At 40.1% G+C, this 22,750-nt stretch overlaps 2 protein-coding genes across 5 annotated transcripts in view; both read left to right on the top strand.

Annotated features, from left to right (window-relative positions):
* The window catches only part of ERCC6 (ERCC excision repair 6, chromatin remodeling factor), a 41,689-nt gene extending 29,777 nt beyond the window's left edge, over window positions 1–11,912 (top strand). For all 4 annotated transcript variants that reach the window (XM_083866446.1, XM_083866445.1, XM_083866444.1 and 1 more), the window contains 10 exons: window positions 978–1,073; window positions 1,887–2,105; window positions 2,834–2,944; window positions 3,373–3,492; window positions 4,496–4,590; window positions 6,351–6,496; window positions 6,580–7,281; window positions 7,884–8,085; window positions 8,410–8,488; window positions 8,941–11,912. In XM_083866446.1, coding sequence (XP_083722572.1) covers window positions 978–1,073; window positions 1,887–2,105; window positions 2,834–2,944; window positions 3,373–3,492; window positions 4,496–4,590; window positions 6,351–6,496; window positions 6,580–7,281; window positions 7,884–8,085; window positions 8,410–8,488; window positions 8,941–9,366 — 2,196 coding nt within the window. In that variant the 3' untranslated portion in view covers window positions 9,367–11,912. The remainder of the gene's footprint in view (window positions 1–977; window positions 1,074–1,886; window positions 2,106–2,833; window positions 2,945–3,372; window positions 3,493–4,495; window positions 4,591–6,350; window positions 6,497–6,579; window positions 7,282–7,883; window positions 8,086–8,409; window positions 8,489–8,940) is intronic.
* A 4,200-nt stretch (window positions 11,913–16,112) lies between these two features.
* LOC310912132 (bone morphogenetic protein 2-like) lies at window positions 16,113–21,433 on the top strand (the record flags this gene model as incomplete). The annotated part of the gene is made up of 5 exons (XM_083866396.1): window positions 16,113–16,904; window positions 16,995–17,134; window positions 17,887–18,003; window positions 19,131–19,332; window positions 20,991–21,433. The coding sequence occupies exons 1-5, from the start codon at window positions 16,445–16,447 to the stop codon at window positions 21,431–21,433; spliced, it is 1,362 nt and encodes a 453-aa protein (XP_083722522.1). The 5' UTR covers window positions 16,113–16,444.
* Window positions 21,434–22,750: the final 1,317 nt, after the last annotated feature.

The following is a 22,750-nucleotide window of genomic DNA, read 5'->3' as shown; positions in this document are numbered from 1 at the left end:
TTTGGAAATAATTTGTGCTAGTAGCAGATAAAATGCTGGATAAGGTGCAGAGCTTTCAAGATTCATATTCTTTCACCATGGTACTGGGTATTAAATTGTTGCTGTCTTACAGGGTCTGTATGAGTTCACTTCTCTAAAAAGTAAAGTATAGATGAAGTGTAGTCAGGGCTACTTAATACTGTCCCCTTAGGTCTCAAGTGCATTGAAATGAGTTTTCTGTTTCCTTTTGTACAGCAGGAAACAATTCAGCATTGTTTCCTATCTTAGAAAGATTAATTTGTGCAGCAAATAATAGAGAAATACTTACAGGCAATTGTTCATATTGCAAGCTAGCTGCCCTAAACATTATAATAAATTTTCAAAATATTAGCCTTGTGGTGTGAAACTTGCTTGCTTTACTACAAGGTGGTAAGTTTCTTTAGGAAACATTTTCATTCAAAGTAGAGGAGGTTGAAAGTGTTAGTTAACTTAAATTGCTACAAATACTGACTTGTAGTACTTACTAGTTTTATTTTTTCAGGTTTCAGTCCTTCAGGCTTTCATGTGTTCTGTCCTGTCTCCTTTCCTGTCTTCTCCCTCTAAAAGAGAAGTAGACATGTTAGTCTTTGTAAAACAGTGCTGAAATGTACATAATGAAGAAGTAGGCCATAGTGTGTATATGCAGTCTAATGATCTCTTTTTAACCAATTTTTTAACTTCTACATATTATTTTTAATGTTTAGGTATTAAACAGTCTGCACTCCTTAATCTAAAGAATGTGATCATAGACAGTTTAAACAAATCTGATTTTTGCTCTCATCAGTTACAGTGGACTAGATTAGTTTGATTTAGAGTATAATGTTGGGTGCTTTGCAGGATGCAAGGAAGTGATTTTGTTCCATTTTAGCCCATATAACATCTGTGAAGTTTCATTGTAGCACATGGTAAAATTCTAAAATTCACACAGGTTGGGCTTGAGCGCTTGGTTTGTTTTGTAGGTCCTCTTTTGCCGTTTGACAGAGGAGCAGCGACAAATCTATCAAAATTACATCAACTCTAAAGAAGTTTACCAGATTCTCAATGGAGACATGCAGGTGGGCATTAATAAGGATAGTGACAGGTAGGGTTTGATGGATAAAATCATGGACTGGCCTTTGCATTCTTCTAGCTGGATTCTGAGCAGTAAGGGAAGCAAACACACTGATTTCTGTTCAGCTTTTCCAGTTGTCTATTTTTTTCTCAGAAATGTTAGATGAAACATATTTGAGTTAGTGATCTGCATGTAGTGACATGACCAGATGAAAGTAGGAATGGAATGAGCTTCAGAATATGTTTGTGATCTTGGGAACAAATTCTGGCTTTTTGGATGACCTGTTGTAGGTAACTGTATGCATGCTTTTAACTAATTGCCCAAGTGAAGTGAAGGAAGAGTGTAACTAGATCTGAGAGTACAGTTCAGGTGTCATAAATTTGTCATGCAGCACTTGATGAATTCACAGTACTAACAGAAAGAAGAGCAAATAGCAAACATCCTTGTTACTGTCTTACTGGCCACATCTCAACATCTTCTGCCTCCATCCTCACAGTGTAAGTGTTGAAATTGCTGTGGCCAGGTGAAAGGCACAACTAGGGTAGAGTTTCAGTTGCTGGCTGCTGCTGCCTGTGTAGAATCTGCTATTCCCTGTGACTCCTGCATTGCACACATCTGGTGTATTTGACATTTTTTTGTATGCGATGGATATGTCTTCCTTCCATTTTAGCCCTTGTTTGTAGGAAAAGGAGTATTATTTGTTGGCTATAATGTGTAATTCACCATATTTTCTTGTCTTATGAACTGTGAAATCCATTCTCCCTGCATACAAGTGTACATCATGAAAATAGAAATATTTTTCTCCTGTATTCTTTAGATTCTCTTAGGACTATCAACTTTGAGAAAGATTTGCAATCACCCTGATTTTGTTGCTGATAGTCCCAGAATTCTGAAAAGTGTGCCAGATGCTGAAGCAGAGGATCCAAATCAGTTTGGATATTGGAAACGTTCTGGAAAAATGATAGTGGTAGAATCCTTGCTGAAAATATGGCACAAGCAAGGTCACAGAGTGCTGTTCTTTACTCAGTCAAGACAGGTAAGATGAGCTAATTGTTTTTAGTTTTAGCTATTACTATTACTTAAAACATGTGTGTGAATTCCAAAAAACTTCTGAGTAGAACCACCTTTTGTAGTGTTTCTCTCATAAAATCAACATCTTACTGAAAAAGTTATTGAAATGACTGATGTCTTTGGAATAGTAAGAGACCAGTTCCCAAACTCAGTCAGCTTTACTGGAATGACACAGCATTGGGCAGTGGCCCAGTTTCAATAGGCTGGGTCAAAGCTGTGTCAGTAGTACCTGTGTGCTGCCAGGCTGTCTCTGCTGTGTAGTTTCAGGATACAGTTAGTGGTCAGTTTGCATGCTCTGGGTAGTGCCTGTGCATGTCTGATCCTCAGAATTGGTCTCTTCAGGACAGTGGCACAGGCAATGACCTTTGTTTGTTTTCCCTATGTTCTCACAGTTTAGTCTTCCGTCTGTGGATTTCCTTGGGGTGCTGCACCCCGGTCTGTTTAATTGTCTTGGACCTGTGGCCCTGGACTTCCCAAACCAAGCACAAATACTCCACTGCATTCAGATGTGAAATAAGTTTTTCCCCATTTACAGAAGTTGGTTTTCTGTCACTTACGAAACTGTTTCAAGTTTTTCATTGTCATTGTTTGATTGATTGACACTGCAGTTAGTACCAGAAATTCTTACAGGTTCATCACACAGATGCTCAGTCTTCATGTCTGAATTTCATTAAGTCTTTTCCATCACCACAGATGATGCAGATACTTGAAGTTTTTGTGAGATACAGAAACTATTCCTACCTCAGGATGGATGGAACCACAGCAGTAGCTTCCAGACAGCCTCTTGTAGCAAAATATAATGAGGTGAGATGTTCCATCCCACACATGAATACATATTAATGAGTATGACTGAGTTCTTTTATTCCTTTTTGTTCTATTTTTAAATATACTACTTCAAGTTGGAGGCACAAAACTGGAAAGTTCAGGGAAATTAAACCCCTGTCTTTGTGGGAGAGGGGAAAGAAGTTTCACACTTAAGTTGGGTTTTCTGCTGAGGAAAGAAACACATTTGAGAAGGGGGAAAAGCAATTTTATTGGATAACAGTAAATGAAATTTATATCAGACTACTTTTATTTGTCAAAAGAAATACTAGATGAACAAGGAAACGTGTTCCTTCTCTTGGCTTCCTTTGCATCTTTGCATATAATGCTGATAAAATAATCCAGGAAATATTTTTTTTATGTTATGTTTTGGTAATTCTTGCTTTAGTAAGTTCTCTCTTGTGTCACAGGACAAATCTATATTTCTTTTTCTTCTAACAACTCGTGTTGGTGGCATTGGAGTTAACTTGGTTGGTGCTGACCGGGTTATTATTTATGATCCTGACTGGAATCCCAGTGTAGACACACAGGTGAGTTTGATTTATTACATTCCATTTACCAGCTAAGTCGAAATAAAGCTGAAGACCAAATGACATTTATCTCCTCAGATAGTGTTAAAGCACTATGTTGCTCTTTCCTAAGCTGCTGTTCCCAGCAATGGTCACTTAGGGTGCAGCTCCACACTATGATTAGTCCTGTGGCAAAGCCAATTTAAGTGGTTCCCACCACATCCCCTCTATGCTGTTCCACCTTACCACTTTTCAGTGTTGATTCATGTAGTCGGTTACAGTACAGTCAGACAAACAGTTCAAATGGCCTGTGTTTTTAAAATACATAAATCAAATGTTTCTGAAGGGAAAGTACAGCTGTGCAAGCTCCTGAACAGGCAGAAATGTTGGTGGTGACTGCAGGGTGAGAAAAGGAGAACAGATGCTGCTCAAATTTGCTTTCTAAGTAGATAATGATATGTAGCTGTGACCTTAGAGAGATGCTCTAAGCTTTTAGATGTTGTTCACTATCTCATGATGTGATAAGACTAATTTATCAAATCATGTGGTGGTTATATGGTGCTTACAAGTTTGAGAGGAAAACCTTTTCTATAGAAATCCTACGTAGCTCTGAGATCTGTAAGTGTCTGACTTAGAGTGCTCTGTATTAGTGGTTCGTTCAAGATCTTTTTAGGAAAGATTTCATTTAAGTTAAAAGGTCAAAGGAAAGGTGTGTATTAAAGCTTTATTGTGAAATTTCCTTCTGGAATAAGTCTATATAAAGTACATATTGTAGGTAAAAGTTCCTATTCTAACATAATCTGTTTATTGATAATTTTTGCATAGATTTCTCGGTACAATCGGAGACTTTCTAGATCTTTTTCCTCTCCTGCTGAGTTAGCTATCCTATGCTCTAGAAATATCACTTCTTGAAGTATTTGTTAAATGTCCAAACTCAGTTTGAAAGAGCGTTATCATTAGCTCTCTGTCAGATTTGTCACATTTGATAGGCTCATGTCTGGTAACCAAACCTTTTGTGTTCCAGGCTCGGGAACGTGCTTGGAGAATAGGCCAAAAGAAAGAGGTGACTGTGTATAGGCTGCTCACTGCAGGTACTATTGAGGAGAAGATATACCACAGGTCAGTCAGAACCATTTCTTGGACACAGCTGCATGCTCAGGAAAATGTTTGTAGCAATTCCAAGGTGATGTAACAGTGACATACCTGTGCATGTGCACACATTGCTTGTAATCCCCAACACTGGTCATGATTAAGCACATCGTGGAAAAGTTTTCAAAGTTTATTCTGAGAAATGGAGAACCTTTTTCTCGTTACTACACTCCCAGCTACAATGATCCATCCCTAGCTGCAAGACCCTTGTGCTAAATGTACCTTATCAGTCTGTTCAGCAGACATCCAGAATTCACTGTAAAACAGAGTATGAGGCATAGACAGAAAACAGTGAGCACCTTATTCAGAACATGAGACTGAACAAGTCTGAAACACAAATTCAAATCATCAAGTTTTTTATATTCTCCTTGGGATGAGTCAAGATGTATGTGGTACATATATCTATTTACTACTATGCAAACACAATTTGATTTTATTCCCAGTTCATTCCAAAGTGAAATAATTAAATCCCAATAACTACCAGTCATATTCATGTTATTTATTCCAAAATGTAGCTAAAGCCTTTAAAGTGCTTGTATTTCAAAATCAATGGAATCTTTTTGGTTTGCTTTTTCCTATTCAGCTTTCCCAGTAGTTAGCTTCACTCACATGAATTCCAGATGAATGTACATGGGAATCCTGTGTTTAGAACTGAAATACCCTCTTGGAAAATTCAGATGAACAAAAAGCTCTTAAATAATGAAATGCCCACACTTACTGAATGCCTTTTTTAGTCTGTTTTGCCACATGGACACAAAGCATCCGCTGTTGTTTGGCTTGTGTCCCTCTGGCACACTTCTGTTTGAACAACACTGACTGCATCAATGAATTGGACTGTTAACAGTCAGAACAGCCATCAGAAATTCTTTTCTTTCCAGAACAGTGCAGTGGACCTTGTACTTTAAGAAGTTGTCTTTTCTGTTTTCCTGTGTTTTCTTGCCTGCAAATGAAAACTTAAGTTTTTTGACCACTGGATTTAAAAACAATTTCCCCGCTTAATGTCAGCAGAACCAAAAGTGTGATAAAAACTGTTTGAGAGAACTGATTGCCAGTTTCATTTAGGGATGTATTTTCTGTACAGAATAAAACAGCTTTTGCTCTGGGCACTATGTAGTACGATTGTGGCGCAGAAGCAGTTCTACCAGTACTAGAAGATTTCTTGCAGCTTTGTTCTACAGATTTGTTCCTTTTGGTCCTCTGCAAGTGGACTCTTTCCTTCTCAGCCACAAGTCTGATTCCCCTTTTCAGTAGCTGTCATCCAGTCATCACCATCAGACTGAGCTACTCTGTTGCTTTTGATTCCTCCAATCAATTGAACCCATAAAATGTTGTCATTTTAACAAGCTCTTGTTTTTCTTTCAGGAGCTTTCTGATTGTTTTTATTGTTACATATGCAAGCTTTTAAATTTTAATGGACAAAAAAGTTCTAGCTGTGAAGTTATTTATTGCTTAGTTAAGGGATGCCTCATAGGACATCTCAGGATGGTGGTTACCTGGTGTGTTATGGGGTTGTTGCAAAATAATAAATCCCTGTGTTTAACAATCTACTTGGTTGTTTGAAAGTTACTAACGCAAGATGGTCTTTTGGAAACTAACATCTTCTTCCCACTGCTTAATTGTTCTGCAGAGTAATGTTTGTGCTTATAGTTTTCTGTTTTAGTAATGTACTCAGTACTTAAACATAGCTAGACATTGTTTCATGCACAAAATACTTTTTTTTTCTTTTTTAGACAAATCTTCAAACAGTTTTTAACAAACAGGGTGCTGAAAGACCCTAAGCAGAATCGCTTCTTCAAATCCAATGACCTTTATGAGCTATTTACTCTGAACAGTCCCGATGGGTCTCAGGGGACAGAAACAAGTGCAATTTTTGCAGGTACATGGTTTTTTTTCTATTTGTTTGGAAGAAAAAAAATGTCTTAATTGTTTAAGTGGATACTAATTTCATTCATCCCTCAGGTACTGGTTCAGATGTTCAAGTCCCAAAGCCACCTGATAAAGATACTTCTAAACGTGATGTCCATCTTGCAGAAAGCAGCTCACACAAGAAGATCAAGTCCTCCAATTCCTATTCCACCACGCACACGAAAGATTCTTCTTCTAAAGTAATAGAGACAAGTGAGGAAACTGAGGGAAATTTGGAAGCCTTTGACCAAAACAGCTACACAAAAGATAACGCACAAGCTGCTACTGATATAAATTCATTGAATGAAAACAAGGAGGAATGCTTGGAAAGTGATGACAAATGCACGTCCCAGTTGACGCCATGCAATGCCGGGTCTTCAGAGAATGCCCAATGTCTGAGCACTTTGGTGGCTGGGGAAGGACCTGGAGCAGCTGATGATGCAGATGCCAGGACAGATCTTAGCCTTACTTGTGATGCAGCTGGCTCTTGGGAAAAGCAGGATGCTAAAACTGAGGATGGGCAATTTGATAATAATCATTATAAGTGTATCTCAAAAACAAAGCACAAGGTGGATGTGCCGTCACATGAGAGCCACAAAGATAAGTCTAAGAAGAAACATCACAAAGATGCCAAATTTGAAGGAAAACGTATTCCTCATCTAGTGAAGCAAAAACAATACAAAAGGGAAAATAGTGAAGAGCCAGACTCAAAGAAGAATGATGACTATGTCTTGCAGAAACTTTTCAAAAAATCAGGTAACAGTTATTGTTTGGCTGCTGACTAAACAGAGGTATATAAAACCTATGCAAATGAGGGAAAGAGCAGATCTGTAACTCTGATGGTTAGAGCTACAATACAAAATACGTTTGTTCTGTTACTTTACTGAAACTTAAAATGTTCATTGTTTAATTTAAATTTAATTCCAGTTAACTTTAATTCCAGTTACAAGTTTGCTAATTGCCTTGGCACAAACTGTTTAGAGAGATCCTCATTTCTGGATATAGAAATATATGTGGTGTTTCTCCTGGATATTTTCAGGGTGTAATCAACCTTCATTTACACAAAGATTTCACTTCTGTCTGTCCTGTCCATAACAATGGAAATGATCAATTTGCCCACATAATTGCCAGGTCTGTTGTGAATAATGACCTCATCAGCACACCACAAGTGATTTGCTGTCAGATTGATTACTTTACTGATGAAGAAGGGGGTTCTCTCATTAGAAATTACTGTACTGATGTGCTTAATATAATCACCCTGAAGAAGGAAAAATGCAATTGTGGCATTCACTTCAAAAGTGAATGTTTGATTTTTCACATAAATTCACTCCTTCACCTTTTGTATCCTCTGGTTTTAGGGGTACACAGTGTCTTGAAGCACGATGTCATTATGGACGCTTCCAATGCAGATCATGTGCTGGAGGAGGCAGAAGCCAGCAGAGTGGCCCAGGACGCCTTGAGAGCCTTAAGACACTCTCGTCAGCAATGTTTAGGAGCTGCTTCTGGTGTGCCAACCTGGACAGGCACGAGTGGTCTTTCAGGTGCACCACCAGGAATAAAGTGAGTGCAGTTCTCACTGTGCTTTCCCAAAAACAGGAGTTGCTAAGAATGTTAAAGATACATTTTTTTGTCTTGATATTTGCAGTAATATGCATCAAAGTCATGTGTGTGTTTTATATCTAATATAGACTAGAAAGCATATTACAAGTGTAGGTAGTCCATTCTGAAGTACAAAGAAAGCATTATTGTTTTACAGTAGAAGAGAGAGCTTAGCAGAGGGCTCTTGGGAACCCTAACACACAAACCCAGTCTGTCTTTGAAAAAACTGTCCTAGTCATTTTGAGAAGGATGTTTCATGGAGTTAATTCTTCCATGGGTTTTTAGGAATCGGTTTGGTCAAAAAAGGAACTCCATGCTGCTTAATTCACATTCCACTTGTGCATCACCTGCAAAGAAGCACAAGGTAAGAAGCACAAGCTAATATTTCTGGTTTAATAGCTGATATATGTGTTGATGATTTTTGCAATATATCTGACTGACACTGTAGGTGTGTCATACACATTTGTTGCATGATTATGTAGAATTCTAGAATTTTTTAATGAATTTTGTTTTGTTAATGTAATTTTTTGTTTGTGAATTTCATTTTTTGTTTTGATGAAGTCTAGTTAGTGTCAACAGTCACAAATTGCACCATGGTTTGCTTATCTGTCTCAAGACCAGCAATGTTATTCTTTCACTTTCTAAGTTTTAAAGTTGAGACCAGAATACATCACCTCTTTATTGTATATTTCAGAGTGACCAAGTTCTGAGTAGTAGTGTTTGTTATTTAAGTCTAAACAACAGGCAGATTTTGTTTAATAGATCCTGTGGGTCTCAAAATGCAACTTTCCCCATAGTCTGTATGTTTATTTGCAGGATGGAGACACAGTAAAGAAACAAAATATAAAGTGTAGTTCCAGTGAGCACTTCAATGGAAACTCTGGAGAATCATCATCCAGTGCTCTGCACTCTTCATCCTTATTAGCTCGTATGAGGGCAAGGAACCACCTTGTTTTACCCCAGCGGAGCAGGGAGGAGGGTGATGAGAACCACCAGCCAGCCCCTGCCCCGGTGCAGGGCTCGACAGAATACGACGAGCTGCTTGTGGACCTGCGGAACTTCCTGGCCTTCCAGGCCCGTGTGGACGGCGAGGCCAGCACCCAGGAGCTGCTGCAGGAGTTTGAGTCCAAGCTGCCTGCAGAGCACTCCTGTGTCTTCAGAGAACTGCTCCGCAACATCTGCACCTTCCACAGGAGCCCAAATGGGGAAGGGGTCTGGAGGCTGAAGCCAGAATTTCGATGACCCTTGAGCAGTGAAGGCCTCTCTCTGTCCAGCTGACTACCATTCTTCTCTCCAAGGAGAACATTGTGTGACTTGGAAAAGTTTGAAGTATTTTGTATTTCTGAATTAGTTAATGCCTTGAACAGTCAGTGGTGCAGGACTTGTTGCAGGCTTAAAGCTAACTTAATTTCTGATTTACACTATTTATATAAAAGTGCCATCTACCTCATAGATGAAACAATACAAAATATCAGCACCTTTTCTTCAAAAGAAATTTTAATATAAATGGGAAGAAGAGCATATACTGACCTTTTATTATAATAAGAACCATGGATGTTGCCATGGGTTGTAAGAATTTGATTTCTGTGAAATTCCAGAAAACTGCTTTCTTGATTTCCTGTATATTACTTGAATGATCATAGGGCACACAGTGTGCCATCAAAAAAAAATGGAAAAAAAAGGGGTGGGGGGGAGGTGATAGTAGCTAGCATGAGAGATTCACTTGTACTGACAAGTGCATCAGAATCATTTTTTGTAACTTTCATCAATAGTGAGAATTTTGTTGTAATGTTTAACTGACTTGGGAAATAATTCTAGTGCCATGGAGGCTTAATCACAAAAAACAGAAAGCGTGGCAGGATATTGAGTTAACTTAAAACTGATAATTATGGAAAACTTACTAAATTCCAGAACACCTATTGACACCATAATCAGCAATCCAGTGACAATCCCATACACCACTGGCAAGTGCTTGCTCTACAGTATTTCTTAAAACTGAGGTGGCAATAACTGTTATGTTTGTCATAGGTTGTGGACTTATAACTAAAATCTCATCAAATGTTCATATGTTTCACTGTGATTTATGTCCAGTTACCTCCTGGACATAAAGTTTTATACATTGACATTGACTGTTAGCTCAGAGGGGGAAGGGTGTCACTGTATTTTACTCACCATAATCATTTTTGGGCATAGTTGGAGCGTATACGGAAGTTTCATGTCATTCATCTTCTATAGCAAGGGAAAACTTGAAGTACTAATACCAATTATGTGTAGCAAATCCACGTACAACATTGGTTCTGTCTTCAAGGTACTCGTGCTACACAAGTAAATTTTAAGGTGGAAAATGGTGGACAGATTTTGAGAAGAAAACCACATTGTTGCAGCAACATTAAATTACTGTGTGACTTAAACTGGAAATAGTTAAATATGCCTAATGTCCTTCCTATCCCTAAGCTATGGAAAGCTGGACTACTTTTAGGGGTTTTTTTGTTGACTGTGAAATTATCTTGTTTACTTTAAGTGGAAGTACTGGTATTCAAAGGTGAATGGTGAAGCAAGAATACAAACTTGCTCTTTGTAAAAAAAAACCTTTAAGAGACTTCCAATGGCTTTTCCTCTTGTTTTTACTCAGTGATAAAGGGTCTGTAGAGATTTGCAAGAAGTGGTGCTTCTTGACTTTTCAGAGGCTAGAATTGGACAGGGCAAACAATTCAAGAATGTTTGTTTTCCTAATAGCATTTGAAGATGAGACTTCTAACTTCTCTTTCTCTGATCCTATTTATATTCACTTACATTCCCTCTTTCAAAAAAAGGTGAGACAAGGAACTTGGGCTGCAACTGCTGTTGATATGACTTGAAATGGCTCAGAAAAAGAGTAAAAACAAAGCAATTTTCCTGTCTTCTTCAAAGCTATAGGGAATTTGAATTGGTTTGGGTGTCATGTCCCCATGCATCTCTCCTTATCCCAGCAACAAACCAGGAATTCAGCAGTCAGCAAAGCTGCTTTTGTCACCTTATCTGTTAGTTTTGGTGTCCTGTTTTATTTGTACTCCAAACTTTAAAGACATAGTTCCTGTATAATAAGGAGAGTTTGCAGCTTCTTGATCTGTTAATGTAAATAGATTTGCATGTACTTTTTTATAAATTCTTAGCTTTTATGGATTTATTAAAAAAGAAAAAACAAAAATGTGTTCTAGAAGTCATTGGGCCATGGGAAGAGTGGACAGGGAGGCATCTCCTGTGTGCTGTGTGCACTGACCAAATGATTCATATTATCTTTAATTATATTTCCATTATTGAGACAGTTTCAAATCATGCATCCTAACTAGCTTTTTTTTCCAGTACTTGCATTTGTTGAAAATCTTTAGGGACTGAATTGTACTAATAAAATACTCAAAAATTTAATCTCAAAAGCATATGTGATTAAAGGTTTACAGAGTGATTTATAGGTAAAAGTTTTTCTAGAATTGAATATAGCTACTATACATTTTAATGTAGAAGAGTTATTTCAGAATAACTCTACTTTATTCCATAAAACATCTGATTTTTGATGGTTAGCTTTACTTGTGTAAAGTGAATTTCTTCCACATCTTAACAGATCATCTGAAGCAGTTCCTCACTAACAGTGTTGCATACTCAAACAAATCTTGCATTTTAGCTGTCTCAGTTTCCAAGTACTCAGTGCTGTAGTTAGTAGTTGCTACTTTATTTGTGCATGATTCCAAAAATTACTCATGTGGAATGTGTGTGTTCTTGTATTTGTTTTCTTACCTCAGTAAAAAAAAGGGGAAAGCTGGGGAAAAAAAAAAAAAAAAAAAAAAATTAAATCTTACTAAGGAAAGACATGTCAGCATGGAACAGTGATTATAAACTTTAAACATAAAAAAGCATACTACACGGAACTACTGAAAATTTCTTTCCTGTAAAGGTGCTAAAAGCTGAGCTCCGTGTTACTGTGGGATGTGGCCCACCATCCACATGGCTGAGCAGACAAATGCAGTTGAATAAAAATCTAGAAAGTAAATAGCAGGAACTTTGATTGTTCTGTAAGCAGTTGTGGGAACTGTATACACTGCTTAGGTAAAACATGCTGAATTGATATTTTAACAGCAGAAGGTAAAACATCATAATTGTTCCTTCTGGTTTCAAGCCGTATTTGTAAAGGGAGAGGTAAAAAAACCCCTTCTTGTTCATAAAGATCTTTTCCTTGTCTTCCCATCCCATCCTCCTTTTACATTATTCCAGGTGCTTACTCACCTGTGTTCACCCTTTTGCTGAATATGTATTGCCAACCAACACATCTCTGGTGTAGAAATAAATTTTGACATAGAGAAAAAAAGACTTAGCTAAAGGTCATAGGCCTTTGACTTTTCTGGTCTATAATGACCCACCACAAAACAAATGTAAGATGCTGAATATATAGATTATTAGAAATGGTGATTAAAAATACTATTTTTAAATGCGTAACTTCTGTCTGGCTCAGCCTCATTGCAAAGGGCTGCACCATGTGGAGAATTGATTCTGATGCAGATAATAAATGTCATCCTCCCAAATAAAGCTGTAAAGAAGTGGGGTTTTATATCTGCAAGTTTTGGCTTCAGGTGACAGTTGTATGTTCTGTATAGATAGTTGTACTCAAGTCATAAGATCAGCTTTGCTTTTGATTCCAAGATTGTTAAATTTGGCTAAATTATAGTGTCTTCTACTACTGCAATTCTCTGCCTTTCAATAGGCTATAACAGAAGGGACAAACTTGATTGTTATTCTCCTTTTCTCCTATTCTAAAATAATTTTATTTTAAAAATAAGGGACCAGGTAGATGAATAATTAAACTGGTGGGATAATATTGAACTTGAATTATTTTTGCATACAGGTGTGGTTCATATGTAAAATCCAACCATTACAGTTTAAGCAGTTGTCTCTCTTGAAGGGAGGAGGTGTTAAGGAACAGTGGAACAGCTGTATCTCAATGATTCAGCAAGGAAGAATGTTGCAATGTCTCTTATACTGCTGGTGGCTGTACCTTCTCAAAAGATATATAAAGACGGTGAAAAATTTAAATATGAAGAGACCCTGTAGCAACTTTATCCAAACTTGGCTTATTTCCAATGTATAGGCTAAGAAATTACTAAATTTCTTCCTATTTTTATCTCGTGTTTTACATTGGGTAGCATAGTCACTGAGATGATTTAAAATGTGAGGTAATCTACCTGCTTGGTCTTTTAGGAGCAGGTGTGTCTGGAATTTCCTGCTATAAACCTCTGGGTAACTTTGGATGCAACACTCTAATTCCTGCATTAGTTTCTCCATCTGATGGACACAGCCTTTAGAGGAGAGTGATACATCTTTCAGGTCCTTCAAAAACGCTTCAAGAAATGATAGCACAGTACAAAGAAGTCCTGGTTGGAAAAAACAAGGAATATGATATTTTATTGTCTAGATCATTATTTCAGCAACTCTAATTTACACAAAACTATCATAAACAATTGCTGAGAGTGCAGTTTTTGAAGGGCTTGCATAGGGCACATGTCTAGGAGTCAGGATGTGCTGGCGAGTCTGCACTTGGGAGTTTATCTCCTCTGGGAGAGGTATTTATATATTAGATACATGGTAAAAACACTTTGCTACTTAGGGCCATTTATAATGTCCATGTTCCAACATTCAGGCTAAATGCTGAATATACTAAATGCTTACTAACTCAGTGGTTCTCTCCATCTACCCAGCCCTCACGGGATTGCTATTCTGGGCTCTGAGGTGATGTCACCACTCCTACTTCACATAGTATTGCTGATGTGGTACAGTCCTGTGCCTTCAGCTGAGACTTAGTAGATGAAGCTTTCCTTAGTAATTCTTAACTTGTTCTGGTGGCCATGGTTTGCTACCTCTCCTACCACTAAAAGTAAAGAGGAGTCTGACATCTTTCATACAAGGGCAATTCCTCTTTACTTTTTTAAATGGGCCTAAGCTGCTATGGAACTGAGTGAAATACCTCGTGTTCTTGCAGCCTGCCTGAAAAACCTGGGGAAGATTGCAGAGCATCATCGTTTCATTCAGAGAGCAGAAAAGTAATCTTCTTTTCCTCAGAAAGAATAGACCTGTTGTGAGTCATTAAATTGGGAACTACAGAACCAGCACAGAAAACACAGAAGTGTCAGGCAGCTGTGTTAAGAAAGAAGCAGCTTCCAGCCTGCTCTGCCCACGGGCTCCTACTGTTCATGCTAATGTGACATAAATGAGAGAAGGGAGGGTGTGTTCTGACCTGAGCTCCTCCTTTCTGAACGGCAGGGTTGGACTTGCCCTTCAGTCCAAACTTGATAAAGTTCTGAAATGCCCAATGAAGGCTCCCAAGTTTGCTCTGCCCACTAATGATACCATGCAATAACCATCCTTTGTCAATATTGCTATCTTGTATTCACCACAGATGTGTCAGGCCATATAATAAACACACCCATTCTTACCCATATGCTGTACCTGACAGCCAGATGATTGTGAACTCTTCAGAGCCAACAAGCTGTTTACCCAGTCATTTGAGAGAGAAGGGAAAGCAATGCCAATGCTGAACTCTAGAGAATCCATCTAAAATTTTAAGTTATCTATCACAGTTCCCTACAAATTCCCAGCTTTTCCTGAGCTCCCAAAGCCACACTGCTCACAACACATAAGTTGAGAGAACCTATTTTTATTGTACAGAACAGGGAGGTTGAAGCCTTGCACTAATTGCAAACCAGGACTTAGAATCATCAGAGGAGCTATGACCAACTCCTGCATAAGGCTTACATAAGTGGTGAGTCATGCAGTCTTACAAAAGAATAGGGAGAGAGGCTTTCATTATGTTGTTTGCCTAATCAGAAATATGAAAATAAAAGAACACAGCACTCAGTGGGTTATGTTTGGCTAACTGTAGGCTGAAATTTCTGCAGTTGCACTACGATAGAGGCATTTCGTTGTTTGTGGTCCCAGCTTATATTAAAGAGAGAGGATTTTTTCATAAATCTTTGCCTCTGGGGCAGAGTTAAGGTTCTTTGGGAACCCTAGCTATGTGTTCCCAGACATTAATGTCTGGAAGCAGCACCATGAGAGTAAAAATGAAGGTATATGCCTAGGGAGGATACTGGGAGTAAATGAAGAGACCCAAGGGCAGGGTAGGGTTTGTGAGGATAAGCATGTGAAGAAGCAGTGGAGTGGAAGCAAGCCTTTTTAGGTTGACTGAAAAACAGTCTAGTGATGATTTCTCTGATGTTACTAGTCTCTTTCAGGTAGCTGAATGGGTATAATTTTATCCAGCACTTTTGCTAGGTGTGAGCTGAGATACCTGCAGCCCTTGGAAAGACAACTGGAGAATTTTGAAGATCAAAGTTGGTAGAAGCTTTATGTGCAGCAACAATGCTCTTTACACTGGTCTGATTAACCCATCACTGCTTCTCATTTTACTCCACTAGTCTTTTGCACTTCACGGGGCAAAAATTTGGGATTGTGTGGATCTGTGGCCTCTTTGTCTCCACCTTATTCTCCTGTCGGTCCCCCTGTTTGCTCAGTGCAAGTACTCCTGTCTAACATAGTGTGGCTAAGCAGAGGAGCCAGCAGACAATTTTATCTGCCGCACAAAATACCTCCCAATGTTTTCCTGCCTGGAAAGAGAACACAGCACGGTGTGGCACAAGCACAACAGGCACTGATGCACCAACCATCGGTAAATTGCCAGACTGCCTTGAAAAGGACGACTGTGCAGGATCCTTAGGGCTGGGGTGGGTTCGTTTGGGTTGGTTTTCTGTTTTAGTATTTCTTTAGGGGTGTGGAATCCCCTTCATCAACCAATGGGGGGGGGGGGGGGGGTGTGGAAGGCAAATTATTGAAAGATTGTTGACTCTGGAAAATATTTAAGCCTTAAAATATCTCGTCAGAATGTGTATTCCTGGCCCTAATCCTGAATATTCCGAAGGCTGGACGGGAAGGTACCGAGATATCCCGGGCATTCCGCAGGCTGTGGACGGGAAGGTAACCGGGGATCCCGGGCATTCCGGAGACAGGGAAGTACAGAACCTCACGCCCAGGTCCCAGTATACTTTTAATTGCTGCGGCAACGACAGGAAACATCATCTGAGCTCGGGAATCTCCAAATCATAGCCCTTTTTGGCTGGGGAAAAAAAAAAAAAAAAAAAAAAAAAAAAACAAAAAAAAAAAACAAACAACACCCAGATGATTTAAAGGATAGGGGTTTCGCAAGTGCGGTCGGTGTTCTTCACCGACACCAGGCCCTTCCCGGGGCCTCACTGCCCAGGAGCGCCCGGCGCTGCCCCATTGAGGCCTTTAAGCGCCGCTGATGGCGCGGCCGCCCCTGCCCGGGGCCTTTGTCCCTCAGGGCTGCGCGCCCTGCCCGGCGCTCCCCGCACTCCCCTGGCCGCGCCCAGCCGGGCCGGGCCGGGCCGGGCCTCTGCCCCTCACACGGCGCGGTCACGGCCGCGGGGCCCCCCAGGCCGGGCCCTCCATGGCGACCGGGCCGCCGTGCCTGTGGCTGTGCCTGGCCGGGCTGCTGAGCCTGAGGACGGCCACGGCCATGGCCCTGCCCCTGCGCCCCGAGCCCTGGGACCAGGTGCTGGCGGCGGCCTTGCGGCGCCTCAGGGAGGTCTTCGACATCGAGGAGCTGCCGCCCGACGTGCTGCCCCGCAAGAAGCCGCCCCAGTTCATGGTGGATCTCTTCAACAAGGTGGCGGACGCCAACGGCATCACCCGCGCCCCGGGGCTGCTGCAGGGGGACGTGGTGCGGAGCTTCGAGGACCGAGGTGGGCCCGGGGCGGGGGATCCCCGCGGAGGGCGGGCAGGAGTGGGCCCGGTGGGGTCTGGAGGGGATCCTAAAGAAGGGTCTCTTCCAGTTCACGTAGACCACCACCACTTCTACTTCGACATCAGCGCCATGGAGAAGGGCGAGCAGATGCTGAAGGCCGAGTTCAGGGTCTTCAAGCTTAAGAAGACGCATCGGTCCAGAAGGTCCGACGTGCAGCACTTCTGCAAAGTAAGTGGGGAGATAGTTTAGCATTTAATTCGCTATCTCTGTTACTAATACTGAAAATAAGGAGTGCAGCTACGTATCACACAAACCCGCGTTATTGTTATTTTTGTTTTCTCATCCTCACTTTTTCTTTGCCTCCAGCATGCAAAGAAGTAATATGAAGTTTTGACGTTGGCTTTACACTGACTGACCTTTGGCTGTGAGCTTTGCTATGGCTGTGAGCTTTCCCTAAAGATACCAGTGTCAGACGTATCCCAAATCAAACTGTACTTTTTTGGGATTTTAGATGTTTCAAAATACAAATTGAAATTTATCTGCTGGAGCTGCTCCGAAAAATAGTAATAGTAGCCAGGGGTTCATGGGAAAACAGGGTGGGTGAGGAAATTGAGTGTATCTATTCCTCTGGCAGACGGCAGGAGTGGACTTTTTGCAGACCTGAAGACAAATATGTGGAGGAACAGAAGACTTGGATGGTATCAGGTGTTCAAAACAGGATAGGGATGGTCAGGATATTTTTCTATAGTATCTATAGTCTGGTATCCTGCTTCTCAACATATCTAGAAGTAGATGTATGTAGTGATAACTGGTTTTTTTGTCAAACTGTCCAAAATCTACTTTTTTACCTCTTTTAGAATGACGGTCACTTTTACAGCTGTGATGTGGCAGAAACCTGCATAATCTTCATCCTCCTATTTTGCTGTAAAAACAATCAAATTAATTTCTTACTGTTTTTGTTGTATATTGCTGTTACTTAGGTGGAAGTGTATGAGCTCCTGGACAGTAAAAATAAGCCACAGAAAAAACATCTCATTGCATCAAGATTATTGTCCCTCTACACGGAAGGCTGGGAAGTCTTCAACGTCACACAGACAGTAAGCAGAGATGTCTGACTTAATTTTATTTCTAAAACTTTTAAGGTGACACCTTGTAACTGCAGCATTGCCATTAAGCTGGGGTTTGAGGTCAGTTCAAACGGAAGGACAGCAGCAGAGGGAGGTGCTTTCTCTCTACCCTTAAAAATAGGCCTGGTGCTACCTGAATTAAAGAAGTGTTTATGAGCTGCTAGGAGCACAAACACGGTGAGAACTGAGCAACCCAAACACAGTGAAAGGAGGGACAGCAGGCCAAGTGTGTCGTTGTGACTAAAACCTTGGGTTAGTTGGCATTGGTTTTGTACTAAGAGTAGGTTTTCATTTCTCCTTTTTATTCTGGCAGCACTTCTGTAGAGCAGTAAACTTCAACGTTGTGTTTCTGGAGTTTATCGTGGTTGGACTGCCTGCCATTCAGCTTCCCCCATAGGCTTGTGTGTTTGTGAGCCTCAAGATTTGTTTTGTAGATATCCATAAATTGTAACAGTAGGTGAATGCCTTTCCATAGCAAAGGAACACTCAGGTGGTTTAAAGCTGTGCTCTGGGACAGTGTTTTTCATTGCCTGAGCTTTATGATCAGACTGAACAGCAGCATGCTTGGATGATTGGTTGAGTTCCATCTGAAGTCATTATATTCCTCCTAGAGAATGGTCTGGCCTAATCGATCAATGTGTAATTATAACAATTAGATAAGTAAATTTGCCCGATTGTGGATTTCTTCAGATGACTTGGGTTTTAGATTTACAAAAGTCTTAACAGTATGAAAAGTCTGGAGAGTTCATATTACTGTGTTGAGAATGCTATGAAAAATAAATTTCTGCTGAAAGTCAGAGTTTATTTTAATATTAATTTCTGCACTCAAGTCTTCACTGGTAAATTCTCTGAAATTAATTATCTTTCTGTAAATGTAGCTTTGGGGAATGCATATGCTATTTTGTATTTTTAAGTGTTGAATTACTGGTTTAAATATTAAACTCAATGGAGTCTCAGCTATACAGTTATCTCACTTCTGTTGCATGTCCTTATGCTCTCATAGCTTGTTGCCTATTTTCCTAATATAAATATTGCTTAATCATAATGCTGTAATTAGAATATTGAAATAACATTTTTTTTTTCTTTGTCTTCACCAGGTTTCCAAGTGGGTTGGAAACAGCAGCTCCAACCATGGCTTTTGGATAACTACCACGTACGTTTCCAACGATGGGGTGAAACACGACGTGGTTACATTTGCCAAGAGCCAGAGCACTTTGCAGGAGAGTAGAAATGCTCTCCTTGTCCTCTTCACCAACAGCAACAAACGGAGGTCTCACAGCTTTGTACACTCTGCTACAAGTAAGTGCACTTTTAGAATGCGAATTGCCTGTTCATTTTCTGTTACCTCATGTAGACCTAACCTCAGTTATTTCCTTGCAATATCAAACTGGTTTGAAGTTCAGCTTTGTCAGTGATCGAAATTTGATTTGATAGTCCTTTCTATTAGGTCACCAGCATCCTAAATTGCCCCTCCCCCTCATAAAAACTATATGCCAGAAATATTCATTAATCCTAGGGGAAATCTGGTTTATATATTTATTTTGTAAATGGTTCTAATTTTTAAGTACAACGTATATTATTTTTGTGGTGGTGAAATTTGTGTGAAATTTGCATGAAATTTGTATGTTAGGTTTAGACTGAAAAAAACTCAGTGACCTGGAATACTTTGTCGAAATTCTGGTAAAGTATCTGTAAGTAGAGTCATTAAGTGTGATTTTAAGAGTGAAAGAGATTGTTAAATAAGCACTTTGAACTTCTCTGTCCTTGGCTTGGTTTTTAAGCACCTATTTAACTTCAGTGACTAATTAGCATTGTGACTAAAGGCCGCTTTCATCAAAGACAACGCCCTTGTGCCTTAAAATACAAAACACTGTCTTACCTCTCCCACTGGCCTTGGTGTAAAATCAGCTAAGGCTGGATTTTAGGGCCTGATAAACACTAAGAGCAAAAGCTTGAAGGAGGGGTAAAAATCTTGCTGTTCTGGCTTTCCAGGTTTTCTAGTAAGTATTTGCATATCAGAAAGAAGCTAGGTAGGACAATACTAAGAAGTAGGTGGTGAAATTGATTAAAATTAAAAAAAAAAAAAATAAAATTAGGCTGGTCTGGTTTTTTTTTGTTTTCCAAATAAGAACTAATAGCGAAATGCTAGATTCCCTTTAATGAGCATCAAGCTCTGCACGGGATGCAGTGTTAGGATTGAGAAATTTCTTAACAAAGAAACGTTCTAGACTTGCCCATTGTTACTGGTGAGTGACCACACAGGTTGTTCTACATATCAGTGAGTTTCAGCTTGTGTACATGGAACTCCATGGACCTCAGGGCTTCTCAGAAGATACTTTAGGAAAATATCTTATTGTCAGTACACTTCATTCTTCAGCAGTGTTCTGTAAACCTCGTGGTGGTTTTTTGTAGGATCAAAAATTTAAAAAATATGTTTTTTACAATGTTACTTTACACATTGTCGGGTTACTAGTGTAGGTAGAGTTCCTGGGAGAATACTGGAGAGAAAAATGCTGAAAGAAACATAAGGTATGGGTAGAGTTCCTGGGAGAATACTGGAGAGAAAAAGGCTGTGATCTCCACCCTCTGTTAGCACTGCCCAGAATAATGTGTGTTGTAGGAGTGGCTGTATGAGGACAGTTAATACCATTCTGACCAGATTCAGCCCTGAAGAGAGACTGTGGAGTTCACTGAATATTTGGAAAATCATTGCATTTTTCTTTTCTATTTCTGCTGAACTGGGGCTTTTCCAGGATACAAAGATTTGACAGATTTGGAAGTATGGCTGAAATGGCATTTAAATACACACCCTCCGGGTACATTCACAGATTAGGCGCAGTTTTGTAATCTGTTCTGAAGACCTTGATGTAGATTTCTTTAATAGACTTTCATGCAGAATACTGTTCTTAGCAAATGAATTTTTTTTTTTTAAGTATTGACATATAGCTTCCTTTCAGAATCAGAAATAAGCCCTGCCCAATCTGATGCTTCAAGTGTTTCTCATGACACTGGTGTCATGGAAAGCAGCAGTGCCAGCAGGAGCAGGAGACCCCGAGCTGCTGCAGCTGCCAGAAGCCCGTTGACAGCGTGTCACAGAAGGGAGCTCTATGTAGACTTCCAAGCTATTGGCTGGTCAGGATGGATTATTCACCCAAATGGATACAATGCATTTTCTTGCATGGGATCCTGCATCTTCCCTTTGGGGGAAAGTCTAAATGCGACAAATCATGCTACAGTTCAGTCCATTGTTTATACACTGAAACTGTCTCAAGAAGTCAGCATGCCCTGCTGTGTGCCAGATGAATTGAAGTCACTCAATCTTCTCTACTTTGATGACAAACAGAATGTTGTCCTTAAAAATTATAAAGACATGGTGGCAACAAGGTGTGGTTGTCATTAGCAAGACTTTTTTTTCCTCTGCATTTGATGTGTACCTGGATGCAGTTCTCCATTTGCCACTGAAGATACCAAAGGAGATGGCATTTCAGTTTGCAGGGCAGGAGAGAGACAGAAACTGCTCTGTGCTTCAAATCCTTCTCCTCTCACCATGGCTGTGTGGGAAGGTGGCTGGCTTGTGAAGAGCTGTGGACTTCAGGACCTCCATGGAGAGCTCTTTGAGTGCCTGTACACCAAGGAAACTATTAAAATCAGGAACTTGATATGTGAAGGAGTTGAAACACATTAATTAATTAAAATCAAATTAAGGTCTTGTTCTGTATACCAAAGCTCAGAATTTCCAGTGATGTGACAGGAGTGGCATCCTGCCTCAATCCAAGATGGGATGCAGGTGTCTTAGTGGCAAAACCTTAATGAGTTTTGTCTGCATGATCCAGTGGGGATGTGCAGTCCTACTTTGAGCTTTCAGGGTAAGTATTTGCCCAGAGCTAATTTCTACCACTTGAAGATCATGCATTACCAGGACTTCCTCCCCTGAGCTTTATGCAGCTCTATGGAATGCAGGGATCTCCTTATAAGTCCCCATGGGACTTGCTAGCCACTCTGAAGGAGCCCATAAGTCAGCATTTGTCTGAGAATCAGCATACCTGGCTTCTAACTCAGGGCTGCAGCTCTGTGTTGTGAGGCCAGTGCCTGTCTCTGCAATGGCTGTTGGGGTGTGTGGCACCAGGGATTGCCTCTGTATTTGCTGTACTGTGGGCTCCTAAGCTTGGGTCAGAATCCTCATGGTTTAGCAAGAAGAAAGAAATCCATGAAGCTTTGGAAGTCCATGAGAATATGCTAGATACTGGCCTGGTCTGGGGTCTGGGGCGAGTTTGGTGAAATGTACTTGCTGATTCCCTCCCCATCTTTGAAGAACAGAAGGACATAGGCTTGGATAGGGGGGGACCCTTGAGATCTTTCAGTTTCGCTACAGTTTCATGCAGGTAACCAGCCCATTGCTGTTTCTCAGTCAATTCATTGAGGTGTATCTTAAGCCTGGGTAGGTTTCTTGTCTCCATTAACCCTCGAAGCAGGCTGACCTCTCACAGAATGTGGCATCTCCCATGGGCAGAATCTTCATGGAGAATTTTTTTACTCCAATGAGACGTAAAAAAAAAGAAAAAAAATGTCATGTCTTTCTTTCTGTAAATATTGATGTCTATAATGAATTTATTTTATTTAAAACCCAAACACTTGGGGTATATTAATTTAATCTGTATTATAAAATGCTGATTTTTAAATAAATGTAATGTAACATTGGTATGGTTGGTATGTTGTA

This window comes from Zosterops lateralis (assembly GCF_965231275.1).
Source record: "Zosterops lateralis genome assembly, chromosome: 8".
Taxonomy (NCBI): Eukaryota; Metazoa; Chordata; class Aves; order Passeriformes; family Zosteropidae; genus Zosterops; species Zosterops lateralis.
The sequence above is the reverse complement of the archived record's forward strand: the minus strand, read 5'-3'. Positions and strand labels throughout refer to the sequence as shown.